The 13,589-nt window shown below is 37.5% G+C and overlaps 1 protein-coding gene across 2 annotated transcripts in view; it reads left to right on the top strand.

Moving 5' to 3' along the window:
- zeb1b (zinc finger E-box binding homeobox 1b) overlaps positions 1-13,589 on the top strand; it is a 104,740-nt gene that overhangs the window by 69,754 nt on the left and 21,397 nt on the right. For both annotated transcript variants that reach the window (XM_056469052.1, XM_056469053.1), the window contains exon 2: positions 10,472-10,639. In XM_056469052.1, coding sequence (XP_056325027.1) covers positions 10,472-10,639 — 168 coding nt within the window. The remainder of the gene's footprint in view (positions 1-10,471; positions 10,640-13,589) is intronic.

Here is a 13,589-nt window from a genome sequence, read left to right as displayed (position 1 = left end):
AACCCCTTTATATACCAAAGCTGTCTTACCTGCAGCATCTTACGACTTTAGCATCCTTCCACCACCCCATCACCTCACCTCTTAAGCATTACAATCCCAGGGGGAGCGTTCTGGGGCCGGGCTAGATACTTCGCTCGAATCCCAATTCCTCTCTGTTTCCTGATAAGAGGAATAACTCGAGTTTGGGCGTCTTCCCCGAGCTCAGAGCCCTCTCCCCGGACAACACGCCAAATACGCTTTATTCTGAAACTATTGCAAGTGTGAACTCGCTAAGCAAACATAGAAACACCAACTGGTCCAGCCAGGACTTGAACAAGCATCCTTCTTGCTGTGAGGTGACAGTGTTAACCACTGAGCCACCGTGCCACCCTACCATAGTTTACATGAAATAAACCAAAATGTGTTTAAAATGACTAAAAAGTCACAAAAAAGTTACATTGTTAAACTTTTAGCATCAAAAGTTGTCAGAGCAGAGATCAAGGTTCCATAATGCAAGCTGAAAGTGTAATGGGATACTTATCATTAACATATTTTAGCATATGAATATCCTATAAGTATATGGAGTAAGGCACCGTATGCACTAGTTTATGCTTAAAAGTAGTATATTCTGGGATTAAGGTGCTGCTACTGTATATAGTTGCTCGCATAGTGTTCATACTACATCTTTGCATTTCTTTTTACCTCTCATCATCCATTAGACAAACCTTTCATGCCAAATTACTTTGAAAATGAACTGCACATCACTGTAAAAAATGCTGAGTTCCACACAATTCCTTCATGTTGTCCCAACACAAATCTATTAACTTATTTCATTCATTTCCCCTAGGCTTATTCCCTATATTTATCATGGGTCGCCATTGTGGAATAAACCGGCAACTTAAATTGCATACACAAAAAAATCCATTATTTAACTTTTTTTTAACGTAAAATAAAAAAACGTAAAATAACGGCCGTTAAATAACAGAAATTTACCGTAAATTAAAAAAATAAGGACATTTCTGTAATTTAAAGTCTATTATTTTACGGTAAATTTCTGTAATTTAACATCTATTATTTTACGGTAAATTTCTGTAATTTAACATCTATTATTTTACGGTAAATTTCTGTAATTTAAAGTCTATTATTTTACGGTAAATTTCTGTAATTTAACATCTATTATTTTACGGTAAATTTCTGTAATTTAACATCTATTATTTTACGGTAAATTTCTGTAATTTAATGGCCGTTATTTTATGGGGGTTTTTTACGGCACCCAAGCCCCCTGCAAAAAAACAAAACAAAAATTAAAATAACGGAATTTTTAACAGTGTATGTTTCACGCAGCAGATGCCCTTCCAGCCTCAACCCAGCACTGGGAAAATTTACTTAATTGTTTTTACAAAATAAAGTGAATTGAAATAAAACAATTCTGTTTTCCCCAAAACAACTTTTGATTTGTGTTGTTTCAACCCATTTTAAATAGGTAATTTGAACAAGCAGCAAAGTCTTTTTTTGAGTGATCTTTCCCGATCAAGCCTATGTTACAAATGCTAAAAGTTGTGTTAAGCACCAAAGTTTAATACTTAGGGTTTGTTTTAATTTGCTAATGCTACTATGAGCACCAGTAACATGCCTTAGCAAGAACTACTAATTAGTCTTCGCAGCTGAAAAGCAACAGTGCAGTGCGTGCCTGTTGTAATGAAGGTTAAAAAAAGCCGACGCAGCATTCTGTCGTTATGGTCGAGCCACTCAGGGAGAGTGTTATGATTGGACATTCCACGCATAGCTTCCCTCACCAGGGTTGGAGGAGCGAACTAGAAGCAACTCCTGGACGAGCGAAAAAACCCAACTATCCACTCTTACTGTAGCCTCCTTCTAAAACAAACACTCAATCCTCTCACCGCAGAGATAGCTTTGGGAAAAAGGCACGTTCTTAAGCGGTGCTTGCAATGGAAACCCAATTACAGGACTTTTTTTGTGTAGATCACCCACCTTGTGTTGTCATAATGTTGGTTCAGACAGGTATACAGCCAGTTACTTTCCATACAAAGGTGAGAACTAGTCCAGCGATGCAGAGCTCAGGATTCAGGGAGGTAAACGTGGCTGGTCGCTGTGAAGAGGAAAGCATGCTGTAATTTACCGCTCTTGTGCCCCCCTCAAGATCCCTTCGCTGGTGATAAATCCCATGAACAGAATCCTGAACAAGGTATCAGTGTGCCCCAGCGATTATTTTCTTACACCACAGGCCACAATGATTAATATGTTCAGCAGAGAAATTTCCAGAAGAGAGACAACTCATGAAAGATTTAATGCACTGTTTGCTCTCTTTAGCGCATTTGATAATCTAGCTGGCTAATTCTGAGACTTCAAAATGTAAAAATCCATATTTGACCCAAATTTACAAAGTGTAGCATTTTCTGTTCTATTATGCGTTTTAAAAATGCTAATTTATTCCTGTGATGGCAAAGCTGAATTTTCAGCAGCTATTACTATATTTAATAATAATGCAGGAGACCTTCTCCTCTTTTTATACTTCGATTACCTTTGTATTCATCTAACTTTTTCAGTTAACCTTACAAAACTAATTCAATAACACTTAGAAATGTAATCCAGTGCATTGATCAATTATTTTTGTCAATGTATGCTTCTTGTCTTATTCCAACCCATGCTCATTCTGATTACGTACCCTTATATACATTTCTGGAGAATGCCAAAAACGTCCCAAGAGGCACATTTTGTTTTCGTGAATCCACCAGAAGGCGCTGTGTACGCTTTTTGAGATGTCAAATTTCTCTCGCGAGTGCCATTCACGCCTGCTGTTCTCGTGTAAATCCACCAGGGGCAGACCAGTAACCCCACCCACACCCTTTACTAAACCCATCCAATAGTGTTTTAAAAACCACCAATTGACCCGCCCACCCACTTCCCTGAATCCAACCTAGTGCTTTTAACAGCACTCCAGAAAAAGAAAAGCTCTCGTGGCAGCCTGATTTTTACTGCTTTTTTCAGATTTTACCACATTCTCACCCCGTTATTTACTTGTTTTATTTTTAGCTTTTGCTTTTGTCTCACCTGCATTTTGGAACCGTGCTTTGCCAGACTCAAACCCCATTGTCACATTCAACTCCGCTCTGTGTCTCAAATCCTCCGACGTACGCAGGTCAGCTGGTAAGCACAAAAAGGAACGGCATCATACTGCCGCGAAGCGTCCATTTTAAAGACGTTTCATACGTTCCTCTGGCTAATTCGCAATCTCCAGAAATGGGGCTATGTATATACGACTATTGCTATAGGGCTACATATATACGAACGACATCATACCAACCCGAAGCGTTCATTTTAAAGAAGTTTCATACGTTACTCCGGCTAATTCGCAATCTCCAGAAATAGGGCTGTGTATATACGACTACTGCTATAGGGCTATGTATATACATGTGGCGTCATACAGCCCTGAAGCGTTCATTTTAAAGAAGTTCCATACGTTCCTCTGGCATAATTCATGATCTCCAGAAATAGGGCTACATATATAAGGCTACGATGAGCCTATGATGCCTAAATCAGGAGTTGCGAAACTTTTCAGCCTGCAACCCCCAAAATGACAATGCCAGTGACTCGTGACCCCCAACATCCTCTGAGATCCTCTGCGCACACATACCAATAGGCCAAAGTCTATTCATCGTTTAATTTTAAAGAACGCCACTAGGAGACACATCCTCCATGTTCAGTTGTGGCCTGTATTTATTTTTAATGTATGCAAGTGCTGTAAAGGTGTCAGAAAGTTAAACTTGATGCCATAAAATCAATATGCTGTGTTATTAATATAACAATCACACCAGAGGTCGAAAAAAAATTGAGAGCCTGATGACTTTTTATTTGCATGTTGTTTTTTTTAATGCAACTACTTTTAATAATGCTACTATTATTTTCTTCTCTTGGTTATGGATAAAATATGGTAGTTAAAATACTTTAATAAAAAGAATTAGATTTTTGGAAATCACCAAGTCACCCCCCCCCCTCATTGTCCTGCCACCCTTACTTTGGGAACCACTGGCCTAAATCACTTGATTGTACATGCTCTTGAATAACCTCTACATTGAGATTGAGAGGTCAAGTAGCAGATGAGAAAGTTCTTAGAGGCAAAGACTCATGGGAAACCAGCAGCTCACCTTCCTAAATGACAAATCAATAACTCTTGTCTGCCTCGGAGTCTCACGTGTCTTTTATCTGAGCTGGAAGGAAGTTCGATTTATTATTTAAAGGCTTCATATTTGATGCACTGTACTGCTAACAAGCATTTGAGCTCTGCACAGGTGAGTGGAGATGTGCATGTACTCATTTGGGGCTCGCTTTTAGAAGCATTTATCAGTGTGTCTTGACAGATGTCACCACTGTGCCCTAGGGAGCATTAAGGGGTCCCAAGTGTGTTTGCTTTAAATAGATGATTTGGAAAAGTCACCTGGAGTTCTGGGAATACTGTGGTTATCATACAGGTACAGAGAAGCATATTGGAGTCCAGTTTTGGCCCAGTCAACATATCGCTTCACTGGGTTGATTGTAAAATCCATAGATGAGGCATAGCTGGAAAACTGATTGACCAGTAGGAATGTAGACTCATTAGGCTAATGGTTTCATAGGCTGACATGACATATTCATAGTGCTGTGCGTGCTGACAACTTGCGCAAAGATCGCTGATGGTTTCGAAGGAATGCTGATGTTTGTTTGTGGGTAATTTTATGTGATTTTCAAGGAGATATGAACTACATTTGGCAATCATTTATGTAACTAAGTAATAGTAGAGCCTTGGCCTTCGCACACAAGCCTAAAATACAGTAAGCTGTAGTTAAAATTCTCTTGTTCTTTCTCTATACGAGGGTTTAAAAATATATGTTCATAGTGTACATGTTGATTTTGGGTTGGTTAATGTTTTTTAAAATGTTGCATATCAAAATTTAAACAGCTTTCCATTTTAAATATTTAAATATTAAATTTATTCCTGTGATTTTTTTGGTGGACATTATTGTGGTCGTAAGTGATCATTCAGAAACCTTTAACAGTTTACATGGACACCAATAATCCAGTTTTAATATGATTAAGACACTACTCTGACTAAAGTCATAATCAAACTAAACAGAGAGTTGGATATGCATGAAATGTTCCTGAATGAAAGCGAAAGGGCCAAACTGCAGTCAAAAATCAACAAATTAAAAATTAAACGCCAGAAATTACATAAAACTCCGGAGGAAATGTGGATTGCTATGCGAGGCAAAAATCGAATGATGGGCTATAGACCATTTTGAGGCATGTAAACAATAATAGTGGTCCTGACGTATTTCCTTTTTCACTTTTTTAATCTCTCTAGCTTCCGAGAATCCAAAAAGAGCCACATGTTGATAAATAAGGTTATGATAGCAGTTTTAACATTAAAGTTATGATTGAATTGCTTCTTGTTTAAGTTATAAAATAGTTTGATAACAAGCAGGAAATGTTCACAGGCCAATGACATGACCATATTCAAATGGTCTATAACAACATGTAAAACGAGATCATGAAGGGAACATTCAAATTATTGTCATTATAATTCGATTACTGATATCTATGTAAACATAGTCAATGATTTTGTGTTTAAAATGGTTATGCTGCAAATTTTTGCAGAAAACATTTTTTAGAATTCTTTGAATAGAAAATTCCAATGAACAGCATTATTATTGAAAATAAAAAAATTCAAACAAGACTAATGGCTTTACTTTCACAGTTGATCAATTCAATGCGTACTTACTGAATAAAAATATGAATTTTAATGGACTGTGTAAAAAAGCTAGTTTAATATTTAACATGTGGCCCAAATGATTCAAATGTTATTACATTTTTATTAGGAATATGTGAAATATAAAATTTCTGTATTAATAATAGACATTTTAAAAACCTTTATGAATTAAATTTTAGACTTGCTGTATACAGCGCTAAATGCTAAGAATTTTTTTCTGAATATCCCAGTTAAAGAAGATTTTCACTTGCCCTATTAAAAAATTATTCAAATTTAATACATTTAATAATTCAATAATAGTAATAATAATAATAATAATTTAAATTTTTTGTAATTAATTTTTAAATATATCCATTCACAAACCCTATAACCCCAAGAATAGAACAAAACATAGCTGTCGATTACTTCAGTTTACAATAATGATAATTTAATAATAAAAAATATAGCTATAGCTCAGGTCAGTATCCTCAGCAGTAAATAAATGGAGAACTTTAACTTTAAGACCTAAAATGTAGCTTTTGAGATTTAAAACTTTTTAAGATCCCACGCATACCATTATTAATTTTATATTTATATTTATTCTATAGCTTTTTTAAATAGTTGAAAAAGTCACAGTGGAGATATAATAAATAAGAGTAATAACAAGAAGTTAACCACAACATTATCTAGATTTCTTAAAGAGCATTGCTGTTAGTTGTGTACAATGACAGCATCAACCTTCTGATTTCTGACCACAAACCTTATTAAATATATGAGTAGCGTATTTGTTTTTTTGTACACTAACATTTCTATTTGAAGGTGCCAATGTTAAATGTTTTATCCGGTCTCTTACGTGTCTTTTATTTAATAGTTTGTTCTTCCTGTGCCTTTACACAGTTTCAGTTTACGGCTCCTGCATAATGTGAGCTATTCCTTTCTCTGTAAAGCGTTTGTTTAGTCACTTTTCCTGTGTGTACCTCCTGAAGGCTGTAATGAAATTTCTCATGTGGAACGGCGGAACAAGGCTCGTGGCTGTTTGTCATGGATCATTCGCAGTGAGCTCACACACACACACACACTGTCCCTTTACTTCCGTCTTCTGCTGACTAGCCACACCGTTTGCTTCCCTTGGCTGAACAGCCTGATGGGATTGGTAGCATCTCCTTCACAGTACACCGAATTGACTGTTGTGGCGATCCGTGCATCACTCGGATAGGTTTGACAGAACTTGTGGCTAGTGAGCGATGGGACTCTCTTTACGATCGCATGATTTTTTTTCCCATTTTGTTACAGGCGCCATTTTTACAGCCAGTGACTCTCAGCTTTAGAAGCACCACAGGTTTTTGCTCTGATCCATGACCTTAAAGCTGAAGATGAAGTGTGAGATAGAAAGAAACAAAGAGGTTAAGAGGTTTGCACAAGCCCTGCACAGGTGGAGAATGAAAGTACAGGCCAGAAAAATAAAAGAAGATTGAGTGTGAGAGCGAGAGAGAGAGAGAGAGAGAGAGAGAGAGAGAGAGAAAGAGAGGGCTGGTTAAAGAGTGCAACAAAAAGCACAAAATCAGCTGAATGTAAATGTGCCAGATAAGCCAAGCAGAAGAGATATGGGGTGTGTGTGTGTGTGTGTGTGTGTGTGTGTGTGTGTGTGTGTGTGTGTGTGTGTGTGTGTGTGTGTGTGTGTGTGTGTGTGTCTACGGCCAGCCCCTGTGCTGACTTTGCTCCTCTCAAAGGAAAATTGATTTGGCCAGAGAGAGGTACTTAGATGAGTGGAAAAGAAGAATGACTGAGAGCTAGAACAGTGAGAGAAATGGAGAGAGTAGGATGACGGAGAGGAAGGATTTCTGGTACACCTATCTTTCCCTGTGAAATGTACACACGATCATGTGCACGATCAAAATATTTTACACATATTATGGTGATAATCACTGTTGTCTTTGGCATTATTTTCGTTTAATGTGATTATTTGTATTGGAAAATACCATATAAAGGGTCAATTCAGCCAGAAATATAAACCATTTCGAGGGATGTAAACAATAACAATGGTCCTGACGTATTTCCTGTTTTACATTTTAAATTTCCATAGCTTCTGAGAGTCTAAAAAGTACCATATACTGATAAAAGATGTAATAATAGCTGTTATAACATCAAGTTATTATTGAATTGCCTCTTGTCACAGATATGAAATAGTTTGACAACAAGCAGGAAATGTTCATGAGCAAATGACATCACCACATTGAAACTATCAAAGTTTGATTTATGGTCTTCCCTGGGGTATAAAAAAAAAAGACATTGGAACAAATTTTCAATGGTTTTAGTCCAAAACATCATTGAGCCCTCTGACTTTTGTTTTGGACACCACTGACTTTCATTGAATGGAAAAAAGTGAAGAATGAACAACATGAGGGTGAGTAAATAAGAGTTTTCGAATTACTTTAGGCCTGTACACATCAAGGATGATAACGTCAAAGTCAGTTACAAACAATAGCTGAAGTTTAAAAGGATTTGAAACGGGTCCCTCTTTTTGCTCAATTTATAAATCTGAACATTGTGTTTGATTTATGGATGCTCCATTAGAGGCCTTGTCCTGCCAGCACTTACCTATAACGAATGAGAACCTGTTGGGCAAGCTTACCACTCCGTCATCCGCTGTTTTAATAGAATGTCAAATCACACTTAGCCTAGCATGCAAACACACACATTACTAATTAAGGCCGTCTGGCCTGTTACAGAAAATCAATGGGTTTCAGCTCGATCCCTCTCTCTCTGCTGAAATGGAGGTCAAACAGTCCCTCCTCTTTGTCAAAAAACTAAAGAGGCATTTAATCGTTACAAAAGTTTTTTTTTTTTCAGTTGCACATATAATCTCTAGATTCTTGATTCTTTAATCTCTAGAATCAAACAGGTTCAACTGGGAGGTTTCATTTAAGATAAAATGTGTACTTCAGTTTGAGCTCCCCAGGGTTGTGTTTTACCTCTGTTATTATTTATTTTATATACAAATTCTTGTATGAGTTCATTTAAAAATAGATATATTGTAAAGTATGCAGATGACACGGCTTTAGTGAGCCTTTTAAATGAAGAGGAGGAAGAACAAGGGCCTTTTCTTGACTTCTTTAGAGACTGGTGTGAAAATTCAAATCTTCTCCTAAATATTCCGAAAACTAAGGAGATGGTTATTGATTTTAGAGAGAGAGCACGAAGCAAATCTCATCCCACATTAATTGATGGGGAGCAAATTCAGTTAGTTACAATTTATAAATATTTGCGTGGGATGTAGGAGCAGCACAGTGGGTAGCATGATCGCCTCACAGCAAGAAGGTCGCTGGTTCGAGCCCCGGCTGGGCCAGTTGGCATTTCTGTGTGAAGTTTGCATGTTCTCGCCGTGTTTGCGTGGGTTTCCTCCTGGTGCTCCAGTTTCCCCCACAGTCCAAAGACATGTGGTACAGGTGAACTGAAACTAAATTGGCCATAGTGTATGTGTGTGAATGTAAGTGTGTATGGGTGTTTCCCGGTGTTGAGTGGAAAGCCATCCACTGCGTATAACCTATGCTGGATAAGTTGGCGGTTCATTCCACTGTGGTGACCCCTGATTAATAAAGGGACTCAGCCGAAAAGAAAATGAATGAATAAATGAATGGGTGGGTTGAATGAATGAATGGGTTGGACAATAAACTTAAGTGGGATGTATGAACTGACTGTATAAGGAAAAGGCTTTAGAAGAGAATGTTCTTCTTAAAGAAAGGATTGTCTTTTAATGTTGACAACACATTGTTGATCATGTTTTATAGTGCTTTTATCGTAAAAATTGCTACATTTTGTGATCTGTTGGTATGGAAATGCTTCTGAGGCCCAGAAGATGTCACTGGGGAAGGTGGAAACAACAGCCAGTAAGTTGTTGGAATAAAACTAAAGAGCATTGATAGTATATACAAAGGAAGAGTAGTAAATAAGGCTATCATGATTGTCAATGATGAGAGACATCCTTTATCATACACCTTTCAGTTGTTCATCAGGTCGTCGATATTGTGTTCCCAGATGTGTAAGAAATAGGACAAAATTATCATTTATACTTCAAGTTATACATTTTTTTAATTCCTCCTCTCTCAGTAGCAGTTGATGGCTAGTAGACTGGATATTTATTTAGAGTAGGGGTACTGTGTTTTTATATGATTTATTTATATAAATGCCACATGTGAAATGTCAGATGTCTCTGTGAGTGAATGCTTCAAATGAAATTTACCCAATGGGGACAAATAAAGTTAACTAACTAATAAACTCCATAACCCTTTTAAAGTTTTGTACAGTAAATTATTATGAACCTGAATCATCATTTTACGATGGAGATGATCTGATAATATGTGACTGTTTCCACACTGCAGGACCGTTTGGCCATGAATGGCTTTAACACGAGCCATTCTGATTTATTGATTCAATCTGGAGTGATTCTTTGTCTTGTTTCTCTGGCTCCCTGAAAGACACAGGAACTGCTCCACTACTATTTGGCGTTTAATTGAATTATTCCCTCAAGCGCACTTCATCTCTCTGCATCTCTTCAGTCATCTCTCCCGCTTTAACAATTGGTTTCATCTGAGCTGCTGTGTCTCTCTTTAATCATGTCTGCCTCTATCTTGTAGTCGTTTTCGCAAACAGCATCTTTTCCAAATCTTGAGGGTTTCATCAACCCTTCTGTGGTTTTTGAGCTCCATATGTTAGCATTCTCCTTAAGTGTTGTGTTTTCTCTGTCTGCAGTGAGTAACTACAGTCATGTGCTGGAGGGCCAGTCAGACTCTGATGATGAAGATAAGCTTCACATTGTGGAGGAGGAAGGGAGTCTCCTGGACGGGGCTGACTGTGACAGCGTGGCCCTTGACGATGACCCCAATGGGACCGCTGACCCTGACGGCAGATGGGACGATGGTAAGCCTGCTCTGTTGTGGCATTTTTAATCAAGAAAGTGCTGTATATATGGAGTCTCAGTTCAGGTTCACCTGATCAGACAAGTTTCTCAGGAAGTGTTTACATAAGAGACAATCTTGAGTTCAAAAACAGACAGATAGAACAGAGCGCAAGTGCCTCAAGAAGCAAATTTTAAAAAAGGCAAACAATTTTTAAATTGACACGCTGTCTTAAAATGTCAATTTTGTGGCAGGATGCTCTGAATAAAGTACTAGACTTGATGCAACCACCAAAGACACCTGTGTGAATGTCTATGGCTTTAGTTGTGGTGCTTTTCCTGTCTGACAGACAAAACACAGCTCACTGTCATCACATTAGTTAAAGCATCTTTAGATGTTAAAGAACCCTAAAATATATGAAAAAATATAACGTAGTGTTTGATGAAAAATACATCAATTTTAAATAATTACAGAGAAAAATAAAACTCTATAGTCAAAAGGTTTCCATAGCAGTGCTCATTTACACTAATGCTTTTTAGTTTTAAAATGGCGTTTTACAACGAAAACAATCCACGTCCACAATGACTTTCACCTAGAATTTCAGAACAGCTCTCCATTCACACTACACTGTTGAAAACACACGTCGCGTGACCACAAACACACACACACACTGGCATGCGCTGCAGTGTATGCGTGCGTCTGAGCTCCTGGAAGTCAGTGGGTGCTTTAAGCACAGCTTCCCAGGTGAAAGCTGTGCACGTCAGACGGTTCATCAGAAATCTACCGGTGGATCTAATCTCTACATTTATTAAATGTGATATTTAATTCATCTTGTTGTCTATATCTAACTACAAATTCTCTTTGAAATACTTTGGTATTTTGAATCATTACTTGTTTTTGAGTAACATGTTTTGGCTAAGCGCAAAGATAACTTAATATATGAATTTATGTAACCAAGGACATTCTGCACATTTGACTGATTGCTTGCCTTTATTTCCTATAAATATAAAAACTTATTGTATGTTCTACTTTTATAATGGTCATTACTGATTATTAAAACTGATATTCAGCAAAAGAGAGCGTATGTTTCGTATTTTTCAATGAAAACGAAAGGAGGCAGTGAAGATGACGGTCATATAAATATGCAGCTACATGATGCCTCAACATTTCTGCTGTCTGTTAAGATGCTAATATCAAATTGAAAATAGGCAGTTCCTTATATCATGTTTTCATTTTACTGTTAAGATATTGAAACAGCGTGGCCAGGGTGATGTGAATTAGGCTATTAAGTTCACCGTTCCCTTTGAAGGTTTACCCGACGTGTCCTCGGGAGTTTGTTTTCCATCTCAAACTTGCAAAGTCTGAACTTGCAAGGAGAGGATGCAAGACTGAACTTTGTGTAGGCTACTTAATATTTTGTTTTAATGTAAATGTTTTCAGATGTCTCTGTGTTCCTCCATCCACTGAGATTGAGCAACAGCGTTTTAAAATGAAAACAGCCTTTTCAGTGTTTTCAATAAGCTCCGATTTCAGCGCTCAAAAACTGGGGCCGTAGACTTTACTTGGGCGGGCCGCTCAGGTATATTTGGTGGTGACACATGAATAATACTATTATTATCATCCTGTTACACTTTTTGTATCCGTGCAAGAAAGCCAAACATTCGTGATCGATTAAGTAGAGGAAAATTTTCTCTTGCTCTGCACGTTTCCTACTGCTAGTTCTGTGTGCGCGCGAGAACCGTTAACACTCACACAGACAATCTCACGTGCTCTGCAGACCCACAAAGACGCACCTTTTGCAGCAAAATGCATCCGACCGTAGTTTCTGAATCTCCTAAAATGTCCAGGATTCGGGTTTTACTTTCACTTTCTAAAGTTGCCGTTATCTGTATGCGTTTTTGCATTACCTATTCGCAGCTGCCTGCACGTACGCACAGCCACAAGACAAACATTAAATGATTAATCATTTAATAAATCACTCAGATAAAATCTACTATATTCGGAGAGAACAAATACTGACTGCAAAACAATTGTACACCATTAGAATCGGCTAATCAACTAATTTGCCTTATTTAAATAATTACACTTTTTATACTAGTAATTATTATAGTTTTTAGCAATTTTTCCCTTTTTTCTGTATTACATACTTTATACAAATCTAAAACGCTTTGGCAATACTGTACAGCCAATAAAGCAACTTTAGAGAGAGAGAGAGCAGTCTTTACCTGTCAGTGGGTGCACACGGCTCCCAAATAGCATAAAAGTAAGAGAAATAGTGGATTTCTTTTATTTCAAAAGCCTTTTTTTATAACTTTAACTCATTGAAAAGAAAAGGTGTATAACAGTGTCATAATAAATAAAAATATAGTTAAAAATCACATTATTTTTTTGTTTGTCGCATGTAGTTGACCATTAATGTGCTGTTGGTAAAAGATGTGTTTGCGGCTACCACAGCAAGTATATTTCAAACCTACGGGAAGCATTACATAGTCTATGTATAGCACAGATTTTATTATACATTTTTAGGTACAAAATCCAGTCCTCTCTAAAAATCTACCCATTTTGGTATTTTTGAGGGTTCAAGATTTTCCTTCCAGATTTTGCAGTGGTTTAAGTTTGTCATACAGATTTGTTGTGTCAGGCAATTGAAAGTGACTTCTGTGTGAGCTTTACTTACACCAGTACAATACTTTTGTTTACAAAATTGATGAAATGCTTTAGTCAGGGAATCTAGATAAACTAGTTAACGCAGTCATTCAACAAAAACGTAGTCTTACCTAAACTAATGGTGGCTTAGTGGTTAGCACTGTCGCCTCACAGCAAGAACGTCGCCTGTTTGAGTCCCGGCTGGGTTAGTTGGTATTTCTGTGTGGAGACTGCATGTTCTCCCCATGTTAGCGTGGGTTTCCTCTGAGTGCTCCGGTTTCCCCCACAGTCCAAAAGACAACAACAGGCTTTGCGATACAAGAAAC

Source organism: Danio aesculapii, chromosome 12, assembly GCF_903798145.1.
Source record: "Danio aesculapii chromosome 12, fDanAes4.1, whole genome shotgun sequence".
NCBI classification, from domain to species: Eukaryota; Metazoa; Chordata; class Actinopteri; order Cypriniformes; family Danionidae; genus Danio; species Danio aesculapii.
This window is presented reverse-complemented; position numbering and strand designations above follow the sequence as displayed.